At 29.9% G+C, this 20,320-nt stretch overlaps 2 protein-coding genes across 2 annotated transcripts in view; one reads left to right on the forward strand and one right to left on the reverse strand.

The window, feature by feature from the left end:
* The window catches only part of LOC107449939 (lysosomal-trafficking regulator mauve), a gene marked incomplete at its 5' end in the record, with an annotated part of 117,999 nt that overhangs the window by 36,657 nt on the left and 61,022 nt on the right, over window positions 1-20,320 (forward strand). Inside the window, 8 exons of the mRNA XM_071177156.1 lie at window positions 2,570-2,869; window positions 3,859-4,066; window positions 7,588-7,944; window positions 9,352-9,491; window positions 12,076-12,245; window positions 13,045-13,174; window positions 14,451-14,551; window positions 15,878-15,955. Coding sequence (XP_071033257.1) covers window positions 2,570-2,869; window positions 3,859-4,066; window positions 7,588-7,944; window positions 9,352-9,491; window positions 12,076-12,245; window positions 13,045-13,174; window positions 14,451-14,551; window positions 15,878-15,955 — 1,484 coding nt within the window. The remainder of the gene's footprint in view (window positions 1-2,569; window positions 2,870-3,858; window positions 4,067-7,587; window positions 7,945-9,351; window positions 9,492-12,075; window positions 12,246-13,044; window positions 13,175-14,450; window positions 14,552-15,877; window positions 15,956-20,320) is intronic.
* On the reverse strand, window positions 16,933-19,752 carry LOC139426797 (uncharacterized). The gene is made up of 2 exons (XM_071186808.1): window positions 17,179-19,752; window positions 16,933-17,113 (listed from the first exon to the last, which is right to left on the reverse strand). The coding sequence occupies exon 1, from the start codon at window positions 19,731-19,733 to the stop codon at window positions 18,087-18,089; it is 1,647 nt and encodes a 548-aa protein (XP_071042909.1). The 5' UTR covers window positions 19,734-19,752; the 3' UTR covers window positions 16,933-17,113; window positions 17,179-18,086.

Raw genomic sequence — 20,320 nt, forward strand, 5'->3', positions numbered from 1 at the left:
GGATTTGATAAAATGTGGCGTGGTTTCTTTTATTATTTGCTCCATTACAGCTCTGTTAAATTAGAATGCCACATAAAATTCTCCCACTGTTGCTAAACGAATGTGGAAACCTTTGACCGCTATGGACTGTGCAATTTAGGAAAGATTGTGGTGGAGGTGGAAGAAGGGATTGGGATATTAGCTTCTGTTTTTAAATTCTGTTCTTTGGCTGAATCCATTTATGGCTTAAGTTTGTTCCAATACTTTCATGGTAATTTTTTTCCATTTTGACAAAATGTTTTTGTATTTTTAACTTAATAAAATTCTCCAAAAATTTGTTGGTTATAATTTCATAATAATAATAGATTTTGTATTGCACTCTTTTTCTGAAAGCTTTTGTATTCCCATTTAAAGAAATCTGTGAATTACTTTTTCTCAGCAAACCAACCAATCACTAACAGCATTACAACTTTTACAATCACTAACAGCATTGTTTGTTGACAAATTGTTGCGTTAATGCTAATTTTTTCTATTTCATTTTAACCTTTTATAACATATTTTAATTTTAAAAACAAGTTTTTTTTTCTTTTGGGAACTAACTATATACTAATATTTAATTTTACTCTTTTGTTGGTCAATATATGATTTTTGATTCAAAATTTTGTACCAAAACATTAAAAAATGAATAAAAAAATCTTGCCAAATTGTCGAAATAAATTTTTTTTTTCAAGATATGTTTAAAAAAATAACATTTTGATTAAAATATTTTATAATATAGACACTTTTCTTGTACCCACATCCTACACTTTATTAGAGTAAAGAAACTGAAACCCGGAAATTTTAAGATTTTTATCTGGAAAAATCAGGGAAATTTGAAATCTGATTTGATTGGCCACCCTGTTTATGTTTCTTTTTCTGCAGTAATTACTTTACAAATACTCGTTTCTCACAAATTATTTAATTTACACAATTACCAAACAGGAAGTAATTTGAGGCCCCTCAATTTATAAGTGGCAGTGGAATAAAAATGAACATCTACATTTTTAATTTCACCAGAACTCAACATGTCCTTTTGGTATTTGATAATTTATAAACATTTAATTTATAAAATGTTTGTATGTTGTGGTGGTCAAAATATATTTATGTAACATAAATTTTGGAAACCAATTTATGTAGTTTAGAAAATTTTTATAAAGCAAGAGAAAATTTGACAACTATGAGCTTATTTGATTCAAATTGTAAAGCACATAATTAATAATGGCTAAAATTAAGAAGAGGTAAAAATATGCATATTTTGCAATCGTGAATTGCGATTGAATTTTTTTGAAATTTTGTGTTGATTAATTTTATCAAAGGAGGCGTAAATTCGTCTAATTTGCTACTTGATTTTAAAAATATGATAAACAAGCAGGGCAGGCAAAAATTATGAACTTTATTTATTAAATCCAACTTTTTTTTAAATTTAAAAAATTTTTTTACAATTTATTAATTAAAACTAATTGCCAATCATAACATTTAGCAATTTCTTTTTGATGAAATAAATTCTTAACATTACTGAAATCTTAACATTACTGAAAAAATCAATATTGTAACTAAGATACCGTATATGCTGTGTATATAGGGCCTAATACAGATGGATTTGACTACAATTTATCGGTACTTTAGTGAAAATTGAAAAAACGTTTAGTATCAATGAAATTATTCTTTAAAACCAATCATTCTTAAGGTATTATAAATGAATTTTATTAAAATATATTTTGGTGCGCAAAATTTAGAAAAAAGTATGGTTTTTTACTTTATTTCCTTTTTTTATTATAAGTGGAATCACTCTATTAAATAATAAGATTAAATTTAAAAGAAACTGAATAAGGTATATTTTGAAAAAGGTGATCAAGCTGGTTAAATGTGACAATACTTCAGGTTCTGTAGTCTTAAATCAAGATGTGGTTCGTTCCAATAGTTACTATCGTCTTTATTTTGTATTTGAAATTTGTTTTCGTCATAGCAATATTGTCGCAAAAAAGTTTAATTTTTTTATCTGCAGAGTTTTTGGAGAGATTTTGTTTTCTGCAGAATTATTTTCAAAAAATACCTTTCTTGCATATCAGAAATGGAAGAAACCCTCATGATTTCTCTTTTTCTTTTACTTTGCTTTGAGAATAAAAAAAATTCTACATTATAAAAAGTAATTTCCAAATTGATAAAATTTAAAAAAGTTAACTACATAAAAAAAATTTAGAACAGGAGAATATTGCCAATAATACCAGAATATGTGTTCTTTTACATGTGTATTTTAAAAAAAAGTCTTAAATTTATAATTTAAAAAATTATATACTGTTCTATTCTGTACATGAAGGCTTTTTTTGTAAACAGAAAATGATTCTGTTACTGGAAATTAGTAATATATATATATATATATATTTGCTACTATTAAAAAATATTTTCTGACAGGTATTAGTACTAGAGAGAATTGTCGCATAAAGTTCGAAAAATTCTGCCATAGGGTATTTGAGTAATAACTGTAAATGTAACTGTTCAGTTTGAATCATATAGTATATTCATGTAATCTTGTAAATTTAATCTTTTTGAAATATATTTTTTTCAGCTTTTCCTGCAAAACTGCTTAAAGTTTGATTCTAAACTTAATATCACTGCCTTGGCATCAGAAGAAGTGATAAGTGAGCAGAGTTCTCTTGCTATTTCAAATGGAGCCATATTTTCAGTCATGTTGAAATCTCATCCATTTGCAAAAAATATATCGCCAAACACAGTTGCTGCGTTATTTTTACTGATAGAACGTCTGCTGAATCCGAAATCTACAAAGTTCCGCATAAACTCAATTCAGATGAATCATATTAATGTTTTAGACATTCTTCTTTGGATCATAAAAGTTAGTTGTTTCTATAATTCATATTCCTAGTAAGTATTATTCATAGCTGCCAACTGTACTGGATTTTTCCAGTTTCTCCTGGTCTACTGGTTTAATTTAAATTCTCCTGGTCTTTGTACATTTAAAAAAATTACCTAAAATTAAGTGAAATTCTTAAAAAATCCCTACTGTAATAGAATTTTTGCTCAGATAATTGCTTGCTCGAATATTAAAATAAGTATTATATGTAATAAAGCTAGCCTTATTTATAAATAATAAAGCTATATTCATTTATAATAAAATTATCCTCATTTATAAAAATCAATTGAAAACTTTTTTTATTTTAAAACATTGCCCCGCAGTGGACTGATCGTAAAGACACGGTTCCCAATAGAACACCTTAGTCAAGCATCACTGACTACAGTTGGATTACCTCTTTGATCAGCCTGCTTAGGAACCAAGGGTGCATGGTATCGGCCCTCGTTAAACTGTTTTACCATAATGTGCTTGACTTTGCTTACAACTCATCAGACTACCAAATCAGGGGGGCCATTCCCTCTGCAGAGGATCAAAATTGCGATGGCATATCTTCAGATAATCCTCAGGGATGTTTCTCAGACCATCACCAAAGACTCATTATGCAGCTCTAGTGCGACATAAATAAAGTATCTACCTAAAATTTTATTTTTATTCAGAACTTCCTTTTTAAATTAGTTAAAATATGTTTTGACTGTCTTTGATGAATTAAATACCTATTACTATTCAAAGTTTTGAGTAAACACAATACATAACATTTCAAGTTTATTTAATATCCTACATAACTGGAAAATATTGCAGTTTTTCTATTTTTATGACGTTTAAAATCCCTTTGCATAAAATATTTAGTACATTATGCAAGAATTATCATGAAATTTATATACTTTCCTTAAATCTACTGAATTTTTTTTATCCATGCTGGCAGCTATGATTACTGTTTTTACTCTGTAGTTAATCGTGTTTTTTATTTCTAGAGGCATTGCATAATGGGCGAAGGATTTCTTCCATTAAAAGCCTTACAAGTGATACCTTCCATTATGCAAAAACTTCTTCTTTATAACTTCAATGGGTTGATTTTTGAGAACATCTGCCATTTTATGCTGTTGCTTCATGAATCATCAGCAACTTATGTGTGCCACTCACGTTCAGCTTTTTTCTTCTTACGTCCTGTTGACAAAATTGGTATGTTTTTTTATTTAAAACAACAAACTACAATAGACTTATTTAAAATAATACAATAGATTTATTTAATGCAACAAAATACAATCTAAAAGCCACAATTTTTTGCTGCTTCTTAAAAAAATTTAACTGAAATAAAACTTTTTTAGTTTCATGCATCTGTGTGATTACAACGAATCTTCAACAGTAGAAAGAAGAAGAAAATTTATTAGTGTGACTTACGTGAATTAAATGTTTTAAGCAGGGTATCAACACACCTGGAAAAAGTCATGAATTTCGATATTAAACAAATTTTGTCATAAAATGTCATGACATTTTAACTATTTTTTTTTCAAGGAAAGTCATGAATTTAGGTCGCTGAAAAACAACTTTTTATAATGGAATTTCTCGGGCAAGGCACGTCGTATTGGTCCTCGTTAAACTGTGCTACCGTAAAGTGCTTGACTTCGCGCGCAGGTCGTCAGGCTACCGAAGCGGTGGTGCCATCCCCTCTGCAGAGGATCAAAATTGTGAGGGCATGTCTTCAGATCATCCTAAGGGATGTTTCCCAGACCGTCGCCAATAGCCCATTGTGCAGCTCTAGTGCGACGTAAATGAACTACAACTACAACAGTACGTCGATCTTGGAATGGAATTCCCTTCAATTTCTTGGTGTTCCGAATATCTGAATTTGTAACAAAATCCCCACTCACAGTCATATTTGATTAAAATAAGAAATGTTTTTATGATGTTCTTTAAAAATTATGGTTTTCTGTCAAAAAATGAAAGAAAGAATATCTTTTAAACTTCTGTAATTTCAGAACTTTGTTATTATTTTTTTTATTATTTATTTTATCAATTTAAAATTCTAGCTAAAGCAAGCAAGCCTGTCATTGGTTTATTTCTTTTATTCCGAAATGAGAACAGAAAAATCAGAAGTATTTCTTACCTTTCCGATGAACAGGAAAAGTATCTTTAGAATATAATTCTGCAGAAAAAAAGAAGAAAAATTTTTTGCTTTCATGTTTTTTTCAGCTGTTTTATTGCTTCAACTCTTTCTTTACTCTGTTTTTTAAATTTAAATTCTATAAATATGAAGATGCAGAGTATAACAGTTTTCGTTCTATCTATCATTTCAATTAATGTTATTTTAATGCTTTTTTAAATTTATTGTGTTTTTGTCGGAAAAAATAGTAACTTTCTTTAAGTCATGGAAAATTCTTGGAATTAGTCGCGGAAAGTCATGAATTTGAAAATCTAAAATGTAGCAGATAACATGTCTAAGTGCTTTTTTGTGTGAAAAATTTGGAATAAAATAGAATTCAACATTAAATGGGTATATACTTCAAATCTAGGAAATTTATATCTCGTGAATTGTGAGAGGTGTTATGAATATAAAATATTAAAAATTTCTTGAAGTACTTTCTAAACTATGTGTTGAATGTTAAAAATACATGTTGAAAATAAAGTATGTGTATGCATGTAGAAAATAAAATTATTATCAGTATACAGTTAAAAATTCATGTATTTCTCCACTTTTCAACTTAAGTGTGTTGTGATATTCAATTACATTACTAGGTTTTTAAATACCAAATGTAAAGGTATGGTACTAATTGCAACAAAAAAATATGATTTTCAATAAATTTTGTACAACTTAAACATGAAAAAAAGGATTATTTAAATGTGCAATTCAAAACTTGCATATCATATTAGATACATCAAAACTTTCAATATCGTGTGAAAAATCATAGTTTAGCTGAAGTACACTGTGAGCAGGGATCTGTCTAGGTTTTTCTGAGAGGTACCTATTTTGTGAAAATTTAGACAAAACTTGTGAAAAATTGAAAAATTATATTAAAAAATCAACGCAAAAGTATGGATTTATCGCTTCGTTCAGGATGCAAAAATAAAATTTTAAGAAAAAGTATTTTGTGTTTTTCCCAAAGTTGAATTTGTGAAGGTACTGCTAAACGGTAGAAAATTTGGCCTGGACAGACCCCTAGTGAGCGTAGCAATAATTGCTGAAATAACATTTGAATTTACAATCGCATTGACGCAAATGAAACATACTAAAAAGTAATTATTTAAAAGCCAGTTAGAATATTTGTTTTAGAGGATCATCATGATATTGTATTAAAAATATCAAGATTTTCAAAAGCATGTGGAAATGTGTACCAATAACAACTAAGAAAACTATAAAAATTGAACTCTGGCTTACGATGAATCAACAAAAATAAGGGACATCAAAAAGTGATTATTTAACTGTGCAGCTTAAAAAGTGTAATTCATAATAATATCATATTAAAAATATTTTTAAAAAAAGACATGTAATTAACACCGATAACTGTTGATAAAACGATTGTAAATTCACTTCGATCTGCAATGAAATAGGCACAATTAAAACATGTAATCAAATGATTATTCAAATTCAAAATTCATGCATTGTATTATCCTACTGAAAAATTTTTGAGCGTGTCAGAAAGGGGTGACTTAAACTCATCATTCAAAGTTTCTAATTTTTTTTTATTCAAAAAATTACAAAAGAAATTCATTAGGTTCAAGTGCTGCCATAAATTTTGCACTCCTTTTCCTTGAGTTTGCAAGTGAAGCTATAAAAAAAAGGGTTTAACATACAATATTTTGAATAGACTAGAAATATTTTTCCTACTCTCAAGAGTTAACATTGTACCTGCCAAGTCTTCTGTTTTTTAACGAAGACTCCTGTATTTTACGACTATATACTGTTTATGTATATTCTAAAATTTCCCCATATATGTTGAAGAAATTTTTAAAAAAATGGCAATAAAATATCCATGGATAGCATGAATACTTCTTATTCCTCAACAGATGGTGCTATTGCTGTACTGTGATCGATGCGAATTCTGCATCCGGCTTACACCAACCACAGTGCTGACGTAAAATATCCTCAGTGGTAGATGAATCATGGGTTAGAGTCCCCTTGCCATCAGGCTAACTGTGGGAAGTTTTCCATTCCATGTAACACAAATGTAGGTTAGATCCATCAAAAAGTCCTCCACGAAGGCGAGATTTCTCCCAATACTTGATCCAGTAGTTCCTTTGTCTTCTGGATTGGGTTCAAAATTACACGGCTACTGAGTTGAACTTTAGTAGTTGTAAGCCAAAAACATTGGGTAGGCTGTTCAACGATGGCTATAAAATAAAATATAGTTTAAGTAATTATAAAGAATGCGGTTTTAAATGCGAAAATTTAAGAATGTGGTTTTCTTCTTAAGATTATGATTTATATACATATTTTTTACTTCCCTAAATGTAAGTGCTTATATTATAAATGTAAGTGTAATATCTCCGTTATTTTATCTCTCCAATGTTGGCAGGTATGTAACACGATGGTAATTTTTTGTGTCACTATTACTTTGTTTAAAAAGTTTGAAATTCTAGTTATATTCCAGGATGTCTATATTGTTTATTTCTTGAATGAAATTTACTGATAAGAAGAGAAATTAATAATAATATGTCTCAGAAATTATTATTATTATTTATTTTATTCATTTATTTGTTAACAGGTTACGAGAAGAAAGTGGATTCCAGCACATGGTACATAGATTCGTCATCGGATTTTTATCCACTGCAGCCTTCTTTTCCCTCTTACAATAGAAGTCTCCTTTCAAAAAGACAATTATCTGTTCCAAATGAACAGATGGTTCCATTTCAGAAGAAGTTACCCAAAGTTAAATCAGCAGATGATCTTCTATTAACAGAAGAGGAAATCACTTCTTCAGACCCGGAAACATCCAGTGATCAGACTTCGTCACTTGAAGAAAAATTTTCAAAATCAATAGAGGAAGATATTGGAAAAGAGTTTCCTATTTTAATGAGTGTACTGGAAGTCAAGAATAAAGAAAAATCTGCAATATGTATAGGTTGGTGTTCTTAGTTTCCTTCATCTGATTGAATTTCTTGTAATACCCAGTCTCAAAGTAATTAGTCATTAAAATTGCTTATTGCATGAAATGCTGTTATGATTTTGATCAAACCAAGAAGATGGAGGAAGATTATTCTTCTTCTAAATCTTGATTAATTGAATTTCTTGTAACACGCACTCTTTCTTTTCAAAGTAATTAGCCATTAAAATTACTTATTGCAGGAAATGCCGTTATGATTTTGCTCAAACCAACAGGAAGATTTTTCTTCTTATTCTTAATTAATTAAATTTCTTGTAAAACCCAGTCTTAGTTCGGGATAGCCTGCCTAGTAGGGCACTGGGGCCATGTCCAGAAGTTCGTGGATTTGATTCCTACGCTGGCCGAAGACTAGTAATGTAGTAAATGGTGACTGATGCACGATAAATCTGTTGAGTTACAAAGTCCTCCATGTTCCCATAACAAATCATATCTCTGGGGGTACTGATCCAGGAATTTCCTTGTCTTTTGGATTGGTTCAAAATTACAAGGCTTCGGCACAAGGTCACTTTGATCAGCCTGCGTAGTGACGGAGGATATGTGGTATAGGTCTTCATTATACTGTTCTACTGTAAAGGGCTCAACTTCCTCTGCAGCGCAGCCGGCTACCAAAGCAGGGGAGCTATCCCCTCTGCAGAGGATCAAAATTGCGATGGCATGTCTTTGGATCATCCTCAGGGATGTTTCTCAGACCTTCGCAAATAGCCCATTGTGCAGCTGTATTGTGATGTAAATAACTTACCTACATACCTTCTAATTTGCCACTTGAATTTACACATAATTATTTTTTTTTAAAAATAATATTTAAAAAATGCTAATTTTTCCTTAAAGAAGATTAAAAATCTTCTATAATTTAAACTTATTAAAGAAAAACAAATATTTTTTTTTTCTTTTAGAAAATTCAAATTTTTTTCCTAAATTTAAAAATATACCTATTCTTAATATTTTAATTTTTAAGGCTTATTGATATTGTTCTCATTACACTAAAATGCAATAAAGTAACTATTAATTGATGTGAAAACATATTTTATTCCAGCCCCATAAATAGAATTTTTTTTTGTGTGTCCCTTTTCTGAAAAATGTTGTAATTACCTATTTTCTATGGTTGTATTTAAACTGTAAAGATGAGAAGTAAAATGGATCATGAGCAATTAACCCAATTATAAAGCATGCAGGTCACATGAAATTAAACAACATAACTAGTTGAAGGCTGAAACTGGACTAATATTTTATTTACAGATAAGAGATTATATTTATGACAACACTGCTGCCATCTATGTGCAAACATGTTAAACTAACTCACTTAACATATGAAATATATTTTAAAGATTACTGAGTCATTAATGTAATTTAATTCTTCTTTTCAAGGCTTATTGCAATTGATACATGGCTTCATTTTAAAGAGTTATTCTACAAACATCCAGCACCCATCAGGCATTATTCAACTGGAAGTTTTTATTGTTCTTGCCAATGCAGTTGATTCTGAAGTTTGTGCTTTTGCTCTTAAAGTAAGTTGTTTATTTCGTTCAGCTCACTTATTCCGTGCATGCTGTTAAAAGTATATTCTGAGTGTCAAGAAATAACTTGGAGAAAGTTTTATTGCAATTGTTTCAAACATTAAAATTGCTATATACTGGAAGATATGCTTGTTTGGTCTCAAGGAGTGCACCTTCCATCAGGAGTCTGCTCCACCACCCCTGTGGCAGAATTTTTTCAAGCTGTCTGCGACGAAACTCCCTAGCACTAACATCTTTCTGTAGGATACTTTTAATAATAGCAAGCTTTTTTGTTACTAATTTAAAATAACAAAAGTGCTCTCTTTACAAAAAAAGAAAATAAAACTTATATTTTTTTAAATTTAACATAAAATAATTTTTTATTCTAATATCATGGTTGATATTCTTGCATTTTTTTTGGGGGGGGGGGGAACACACTAATTAAAACTTCTTGGCATTTTGTAAATTATCATCACAAAAAAAATAATTAAAAATCATGAAATCAGTTGCGGTAAAAAAGATCGATGGCGAAATCATGCAAATCAGACTTCTCAAATGCGTGTTTCGTTTCGAGATTAAGTTTTTGTAGTAAATAATATCGTATAAATAATTTCGGATTTAAAATCTGCAGAGAAATCAATAACAATAACTGCGAAAAATTCGATAGAATCATTGCCTTAAAAAAATAAGTACTCAAATACATGATTTGAATTTTCCATATTGTTCGAAATATATTGAGATCTTTAAAAACCATGTCAAAATCAATAACTGTCGAAATTTCAGTCGAAGAATTACATCGATTTACGATACGACCGCCGTAAATTGAGCGAGTCTAAGGTACTCAAGACTTGTGTAAGGTTCATTTTCTTGGCTTTCTTAAGGCACAAGAATAGAGTTGACAAAAATCATAATTTTTTAAAACGAAAATCAAAAACTAAGATTTGTTTTATCATTGTGGCCATCCACCTTGAAAATTTTTTATACTGAAAAAACCTGGAAAAATCAGGTAAATTTGGATTAAAAAAACTGGAAAAATTAGGGAATTTTAAAGAAAAGTTGGAATTTTTTTCTTCGATCCTTTCTTTCATGGCAAAACATGGCTTTCCTAATGGCAAAAGGACTCTAATCCATGACCTGTCTACCACTGAGGATATTTTACGTCAGCACTATGGTCGGCGGAAGCCAGATGTGAATTCATATCGATCAGCCATCGCAGAGATCCAAACCTGGTTCACCTCATTGGAAGGCGAACACTCTATCCCCTGAGCCAATGCAGCCCAAATGATGTATTAAAAAAAGAAAAAAATACAGTTTAACTAAAATACTTTATTATATTGGCACTTTTCTTGTACCGCATTTTAAATAAAATGCTTTATAATATTGACACTTTTATTGTACCCGTCTACATTTAATGAGGGGGGAAAAAACACACTGACATGGAATTTTTAAGATTTTTGCCTGGAAAAATCAGGGAAATTTGAAACCTGATTTGAGTGGCCATCCTGTTTATTTAAATTGTATTTTATTTTCTACCGCTCAAATCATCCAATAAAATGTACTAATAAAACTTAATATTATTAAAAAATAATAATATATCAGAAATAATTCTGATGAAATAAAAAAAAAATATTATTTAAAAAAAATATTATAGCTAACTTAATATTTTTAAATAAAATGTTTAAAGTATTACAAACTAATGTCTTAATCATGGTTATTTTTGTCAAAACTGAATTATCTTAAAATTTTAAAAATGAGGAAGCAACTAGCCAATTAGATAATGAAAAGTAAATTAGTTACGATCAGAATACGTTATTGGAAAAAATTATTCTCTGAAAATAATTATTCTCTAAAAATTATAAATTTCTCTGGGTAGAACAAATTTTTTTTTCACTATTGGTATATTCTTACAACATATTGAACAAGTTTATAACTTTTAAAAGCACTTAACTAAATGAGTATGATTGAAACATGGGTTACCAACAAATCATTTTACTTATGGTTACCAACAAATTATTTTACTTACAAGCAATGGAAAAATATAATATAAAAGTTGCATGCCAGACTTATCCGCTTTTTGTCTCTCTATTTTAATTTATTAGTCTATTTTGATGTATAATAGCTTGCATATGTTCTCTTTTCAATATTTCTTTTGATAAAATCTTCATTACTTGTGAACTCAGACTAAAAAAATCAATATCTGAAGAATATTATTTATAAATGTTATTGTATACAAATATGTTTGTCTTATTTGACAAATATTAATTAACAAATTTAAAAGGAATAAATAAGTTTATATCTAGGATTTTTTTAAAGAAAACAATGATAGATGATTTAATTTGATGATTTCTTCGTTTACCCATTAAGAGCCCTGCATTTAAGTTTTAAAATCTTGTAAATATGTTATAGATTATAATGTTTTCATGTTTATTTGAAAGTTTGGTTGTGGTATTTTAGTAGGCATTAAAATTTTGTATTGTGTGTAAGTTATTTCTTGTCATACTTTAATTTAGACTTTTTTTTTTTGCATTCAGTTAAAAATATCATTACAAATCTTAATGTACTTTACTGTTTTTATTATCATAGTTTTAAATTTTAGATCATTCAAGCCTACCTGTTTGAGGCCAATGAAGACACAAAAAATGCATTTCTGAAAATGAAAGGTTTTCATTTGCTTGCAAATCAACTTAATGTTCGAACATTTGATATGAAAGTATTTGATGTTTGTTTCTCTCTTATTTCTGGTGTTCCTCTATCCTCTGTTATTGAGTAAGTTGTGTAATTTATTATGAATTTTTTTTTCTTGTCTTTTTGATTGTAAATAATTTGCTAAGTCTTTATTTGCTATTTTTTATTGTTTTTCCTGAGAATAATATAATAGTATATTTTCTAATTAGTTATTTTTGGTTTACCAACATCAAAAGCAATATGGACAATTTTCGTTAACGGTAGAACATTAGGAAAATAATTTGCTCTTTATAAGTTATATTGTAAGTTTTGTTATTCGGGGCTAAATTATATTAGAGTATAATTTAAATTTTTAGAAAAATGCAGAAGAGTGTGATGACAAAGCACTTGATAAATTGACTCTATTTGGCTGTAAATTATATGTACATTGCATACAATGAAGAAGATATCACCAGGAATAACTTTTATTCTAATGATCAGATTTTCACGAACTCAAATATTCAAAACAATTAGTGCTAACTATAAGTTGAGAGTTACGAAATATTGCATGTTTTTGGTCATATCTTTAAAGATAATTGAGCAATTTTGAAAGCATTTGGTACTTTTTATTAAATGTTTATATTCCTGATTGAGCATAAAAGGGAAAAAAATGCAGGTTTAATTAGAATTTTTTCATGATCCAGGTATGTCAGATGTTATATAATATTTTTGCCCTATGCCTTAATGTACATAGCCTTTAGTGGAATAAAATAATTCTGTATTTCTGATGTAATAATTTTTTCAAACTTTTACAAGAGCATGCAATAGTATTTTAGAAACTATGTTGTTCAAATCATTTTTACATTGTGTCTTTTGTATATGAAATTTAGTTTGATTTCAGGTGTAATATGTTTTTGTCAAAGGAGGCATCAGGTTTTCAGATCATGTCATGGCTACCATTTCTTGCTGTGCTTCCAAGTTCCTATCTAGAACCATCCTTGTGTGAGAAAGCAATATTACTTCTGATTAAGGTGATTAAAATTTTTCCATGCTTTTTATCCATTGGCAAAATGGGTATTTTGGCTTTGATGGCGTGCACACCTTATTTGGCACCATCACACTGTTCAGCTATGTTCAAGAGCAATAGTAAACAGTGTGCATGAGTTGCTATGGCGACCACTGCTGTTTGATAATTTTTTTAGAATTCTTTTTTTCACTTGCATTAATAATTTTATTGTGCATTAAGTTAGTCAGTTTATTAAGTTAGTTACCATTTTTGAGATTAAGGACCAGAGAGATCCCATAAATACTTCTTGAGTTGTGAATAAAAGAGAATTTCCTCATTTGAATGATATTTTTGTTTTTATTGTTTTAATTAAGAACCAGGATTCCAACCTGGATATTCCAATGGATCGTTTTCAATACTAATTTGGGTGAAATTACAAATAAAGAGGGTAAAAAAATTAGGCAACAACCATTTTACCAATGAGTACCCTGTCAAAATCTTTTTTCTGTGTAAATTAAGTGCTTATATTATTTTTAAATTTTTTTTTAGGGAATAATCGAGCAAACGGAGTCTAAACTAGCAGGATTTCCAATGAATTAATTGAAAATGTGATTTAGTGCAATTAAAAATTGGAAAAGACAAATAAAAATCACTTTCATTTATCATGCTGAATTTAAAATACATCTACAACCAATTTTTCCCTCTTACAAAATGTTCTACAATAAAATAAAATTCGCATGCTTCGTTTTTGATATTGGTGTTTCATTGATTTTCTTGCTTTTGTCAGCCTCACTTAAGTTTATTTTTAAAATCCTAACATATTTATGTTATATTTTTATGAAGCATGCTAATCAAATTTTATGCAATTTTTATATTGTAAATTTTCTTATTTATGTTTCTATGATCCACTAAGTTATACTCAAGGGGAGGGAGAGGTATAATCGTCCTAGAAATTCTTAGGTTCGACCAAAATTCCTTAGCAAAATTAAATCTTTAATTAGCTGTTAAAAGTTGCAGATAATTTCCTTATGGCTATGTAAAATCTAAAATTTTGTATATAGGGTCTTCAAAAATTCTATAAAATATAAGAATAAGGCTTTTTGTGCTTTGAGGAAGAGGCTCACAGTAAATTTTCTTCTGGTGCTCGTAAAACCTTGGTTCAGCCTTGATGACCCTTAATTTCCATTATTTTTGCAACAAATATTCAGTTTTAATTTTCTCAGAAAACTTGTTTCTCAACAGGCTGTTTTATATTTGAATCATTTCTTTATTCAGTTTTAATTGTGTTTTCTTCCTTTCAGTTTCTAAGAATGGATTGTAGTGTGATAGTGGAGTTACTAAACAATGGATTGATGATGAGTATTTCTTCGTTAATCAGCTGCATTTGTCATTCCTCAGAAAAGTGAGAAGTTTTTTTCATCTCTTTTTGTATATATATAATAACCGAAATCAAGAGAATGTCTACTTTCACTGGTGAATGTCCGAAATATTTGTTATATCTAATTTTATATTAATTTATAGTCTTACATCGATCAAAAATCACTTCCTGTTTTATTCAAAAATACAGGGTATCCAAGCACCTGGAAAGTCAAGAAAAATAATGGATTTTGGTATTGAACAAAATTTTGCATGAAATGTCATGATTTTAACTACTTTTTTTTAAAAAAAAAATCATGGAAAGTCATGGGTTTAAGCCACCGAAAAATCTAATTTTAAAAATGGAATTTACCCCCTCCCAATTTCACAGTATTCTGATGTTCGAAATATCTAAATTTGTAGCAAAATCCCCACTCATAGTCATATTCTATTAAAATATAAAATGTTTTTATCATGTTCTTTGAAATTTATGGTGTTCTTTCAAAAATCGAACCAAAGTGTAAAAATGAACGCATTTCTAGAGAGAATTATCATATTTTTTTTCTTTTTTTAAATTTTTTTTTCCATTTAAAATTCTAATTTAGACTTTTTATATTACACTTAATTTAAAAAAAATAGTAAAACAGCTTTAAATGACTACATATATCTGACAGTATTTAGTTATATGCTTTTGTATTTTTTTTCAGCTATTTTACTGCTTCAACTCTTTCTTTACTCTGTTTTTTAAATTTAAAATCAATAAATATAAAGATGCAGACTATAACAGTTTTGGTTTTACTTTTTATTTCAATTAATTTAATTATAAGGCATTTTTTAAATTCATTGTTCTGTTTTTGTGGAGAAAATAAAAACCTCGGTAAGTCATGAAAAGAATTTTACATGGAAATTTATGAATTTGAAAATCTAAAATCTAACAGATACCCTGAAAATACTAGGTTAATTTTAAAAGCTTGCGATTTTTTGTTTATGTAACTTTGTCTTGTTTTTTAATAAATGATTTGATCAAAAGAGTAAAAAGTTCGAAATGATCAATGTTAGGATTTTTTTCTTTTTTATTAAACTGAAGTTAAACTCCATTGTATTTTCATACATTTTGTATTAAAATAAAGTTACAAAATGAAATAAATAAATTAAATAAAGATTTAAACCTCTTAAAATCTCCTGTATTTTAAGTTATTTTGTAGTGAATGTTCTGCAATTTTTAAAATTGCAGAGGATTGTGGTTGACAGGTATGCATTCATATTTTTGAAATTATGTGTGTCAATGACTTCTTAAGTGGAAACAAATCTTTTTAGAATTTATTCATTTGGTTTTTAACATTTGTAATGCAAGTTAACTTTTGCCTTGTAGGAAAATTGCTGACAATCTCCATGCTCCTATGGAAGCTCTGCATTGTTTGCTAAAAGCTGTGTCGTATGAGTTGTGCAGGTAATTATACGAGCTATTATTGGCATACGTGTCAACTCTTGTTTTTGCGTGAGATTTCTTTTGAATGTTTAATGTGATTTTAAATTTTATGCTTATTTTTTATTTTTTATTTAATAAATTTGGTTTACAATCATTTTCGCCACAGTTAAATGTAAACAATTTAACTAAATGTCAGGGGCCCTACCATGAGCCACAAGAAATGGAATGGAGATTCTTGACTAGAAAGTAAAACTGGGTTTGGTTCTATGAAGGATCAGAACCGTACCGTGAACACTCGCTTGGAATCAGACATTCCTCGCTAACTGGTTCTAAGGGTACGGCTAAATTTTAACCAATCACACAATTTACTTGGGATTTTCTTTTTAAGTGTAGCAACATTAGCATGAATAAAATGAAACTGAGTGAGTTAATAAGATTATAAAATTAGCTTATACTATTTAGATAATATTTTTGACTATTTATTGTTTTCTTTTCTTGATTTCATTAGACTAAAAAAAATATTAATAGAGAATACTTTAAACTATTCTTTGAACTATTGCCTAATCTATAAGATATATATATTATATTAAAAACTGTCATCTTTATCAAGTATTAATCAGTCATAGAATAATACCATTTTCTCATTAATAAATATTTCTGATGTATTATTTAATACGTTTTATTATTTTTTTTAACCCTTTGCTTGCGGCTGGTACAGCATATGTACCGGTAGGAAAAACTCCTCTTATTGCGGCGCTGGATCAGCAGTTGTACCAGTGGTTCTCTTCCCCCTTTTCTCCTAGACCGCCATCGCACCTGTCTTAACGCTGGTTGCTTTCGATTCAAATGGGCTGAAAGATTTTTCTCTTTTATTATTAGTTGGCGAGTTTTAAAGAATGAGAATGTCTTTCATTTTCCTTGTAGTACTAATTACATTTCATTCGAGATTTTTTCAGCTACGATTGTTATTTCTCTTAACATGAGACACAAAACACATATTAACGCAGCGGACTGTTATTTTATTTGCACATTGAATTCACACACTTGCCTCTTTCGAGGTTGATAATACACACCCTAGTTCTCGTTTCCTACACAGAGGGCGTTCCTCGCATACAAAACTGAACATACCGCCCCACATTGCACTGGTTCAACCAGGCAATCATTGTTATATTCAATTCACTCATAAGTGACTTCATTAACACTTTTAACATTTCACACAATTAACCACTGCTATATTCAATAACATAAATCACTAAATACAATTAACATTATAATATAAAAGACATTGAGATATAAAACTAAAGCTAATTTTTCATTTACACAATTACTCTATGGGAAGAATACAAATGTCACGAATATTTCTTTGAAGTAGTTTGCCATTAGGTAAACTTAACTTCACTACTCTTATTTTTCTGTCATGGCCAGGCATCACCTCAACAATCCGTCCTACTAACCATTGTGTAGATGGTAAATTCTCCTCCTTTATCAAACACAGGGTTCCTATTTCTACATTATTCTTTTCAAATTTCCATTTATTACGTTCCTGTAAATTATTAAGGTAGTCTCTTTTCCACAACTTCCATATTCTCTGACTATACTTATTAATCTTTTGCCAGTTAGAAAGCCTATTCTCAGTTATATCTATTAGTTGGGGTTCAGCAAGTGAGGTGATGGGCCTACCTATCAAGAAATGACCAGGTGATAGAGTTTCAAATTCATCAAACTCCGGTGAAAGTGGAGTGAGAGGTCTGGAGTTCAAAACACCTTCGATTTCAGTCAAAATTGTTAAGAATTCTTCCAAAGTTAAATTTTGATTGCCGATTACTCTTTTTAGGTGGAACTTAAACGACTTCACACCAGCCTCCCAAATTCCCCCAAAGTTTGGTGACCTTGGTGGGATAAATTTCCAATCAATCCCTTCATTAGTAAAATAACTGGCTAACGTCTCATCTGGGCAATTTATCATTTTTCTTAACTTTTTAATCTCAATGTTAGCACTGATAAATGTTTTTGCATTATCGGTCATAATTTTTGAACACTTGCCCCGTCTCCCAAAAAAACGTTTTAGACTGGCAATGAACGATTGAGACGATAAATCAGTTACAAAATCTAAGTGTATTGCCTTGGTACACAAGCAAATATAAACAGCAACCTAAACCTTATTTGTGACCCCTTTTCTCTGGTTTTTGAACTTAATAGAAAATGGGCCACAAAAATCAATTCCCGTGATGTTAAATGGATAATTAGGTCTTGTGCGCTCCTTTGGTAGATCAGCCATTATTTGATTACTCATAACAGGTTTGTTTTTAAAACATGTGATACAACTATGTACAATTGTCCTACAATTATTTCTACCGTTAAGAGGCCAGAACTTTTGTCGAACTTGATATAATAATGCTTGTGGTCCCAAGTGCAAATATTTTAAATGACAATATCTCAAAATCATGGTGGTTAAGGAATTCTTACCCGGTAAAATGATGGGGAAAATAGAATTAACAGGCAAGTCAGACAGAGATAATCTACCACCAACTCTCATCAGCTTATTTTTATCTAGAAAAACACACAAGGAAGACAACTTACTGTTCCTCGGAACAGGCTTACCCTTTTCCAAGCTTTTGATTTCCTCTGGGAACTCACTTCGTTGTAAACATTTTATCAACCAAATTTCAGCTGCATTTACTTCACTTACTAACAAGGGACCAATTTTTCTTGCATCTGGATTTTTACAATTGTAAATTAATCTGAAAAGAAAACTCTCAACACGTAAAATAGTTATATAGTTATTGCTTAAATCAAGTAAATCATTTATAAAATTATTAGTATGGATATTAAGCACAGACAGAAAGTCCTCAAAGTCTCCATTGGTGGAGTTTCTTAGTTCTGAATAGTACTCATTGTGTTTCTCACTACAATTTATAGTTCGATTTGGATAGTCATTTTTGGCAAGAAACATCGGACCATGAAACCATAAGTTGTTATGTGGAAGTTTATCAGGATCAACACCTCGTGAAACTAAATCTGCAGGATTTTCATCAGTTGGTACATGTCTCCATCGCTGATTAGGAAATAGTTCTTGTACTGTGGCCACTCTGTTTTGAACAAAGGTTTTTAAATCTATGGTTTCTTTTTGAAGCCACGCTAGAACTATCATAGAGTCTGTCCAAAGGTATATTTCAACAGTTTCTAACTTTAACGCAGCAACAACTCGTTTCACAAGTTTTAACAGAAGAACAGCAGCACATAACTCAAGTCTTGGGATAGTCAGACTTTTTATAGGCGCAGCTCTTGATTTGCTCGTTATCAAACTAATCAAAGTCTCATTCATTGAATTTTTAGATTTACAGTAGACTGCTGCACCATAACATTGCTGAGATGCATCAGCGAAGCCATGGATTTCTACACTTTTTGGAATAGTGATGAAGATGCGTCTTGGAATCTCTATATTGTTGATGCTCTCTAAAGACACTAGAAATTGATGCCACTCTCGATATTCTTCATCTGGTAAAGAGTCATTCCAGTCCATTTTGATTCTCCACAAACGCTGAAGGAAAATCTTTGCCTTTGCTATTACCGGTGCCATTAGACCAATCGGGTCGAAGAGCTTGGCAATAGTGGACAAAACGTCACGTTTTGTGTAAGAATTCTCCAAGCATACCTTTACTCTGAATAGAAAACAATCTAAAATTGGTTTCCAGGATACACCTAAAGTTTTTGTCTCTATTAACGTTGCAAAATTATAATCACATTCAGAATCTGGTGCTAGTTTCACGTGATTGGCGCAGAGCTTGTGTAGTGTCATGTCAGCACTTTGCAAAATCCCTTTTNTATCGGCTAATTTAATTCGCTCAAATTCTAATTTAGATTCACTATCGGACTTTTTATTTTTTACTTCCTCTATAGCATAATCCAGTGCGCATTTAAATAGCTCTTGATCTGTTTTATACACTTCGCTGTTTTCAATTAAAGTTTTTAAATCGGCAATTTTTGCACCCTCCGGTACATTTAAGTTTAATTCTTCTGCGACGAGTCTTAATTCGTCTTTCTTTAATTTAGTCAAAGACATGTTTATAGTTTAATTCACTTAAATATAAATTTAACTTTCACCTACCTTCTCAAATTGCTGTTAGACGCACTTAAGTTTCGGTTTAGATTCTCGATCGTACACTTTTCACTGAATCTTTTGCACTAATTTTAGCTTAATTTTCACAAAATTCGCTCGTCCATTGATCGCTTACCCTCTCAGGCTCGGGTAAGGACCATGTTATTTCTCTTAACATGAGACGCAAAACATATATTAACGCAGCGGACTGTTATTTTATTTGCACATTGAATTCACACACTTGCCTCTTTCGAGGTTGGTAATACACACCCTAGTTCTCGTTTCTT

The sequence above is a fragment of the Parasteatoda tepidariorum genome, chromosome 1, assembly GCF_043381705.1.
Source record: "Parasteatoda tepidariorum isolate YZ-2023 chromosome 1, CAS_Ptep_4.0, whole genome shotgun sequence".
In the NCBI taxonomy this organism is placed as follows: domain Eukaryota; kingdom Metazoa; phylum Arthropoda; class Arachnida; order Araneae; family Theridiidae; genus Parasteatoda; species Parasteatoda tepidariorum.

Excerpts from the sequence above, each read along its gene's own strand:
- LOC139426797 (XM_071186808.1), bottom strand. The coding sequence starts at position 19,733 with ATGACACTACACAAGCTCTGCGCCAATCACGTGAAACTAGCACCAGAT.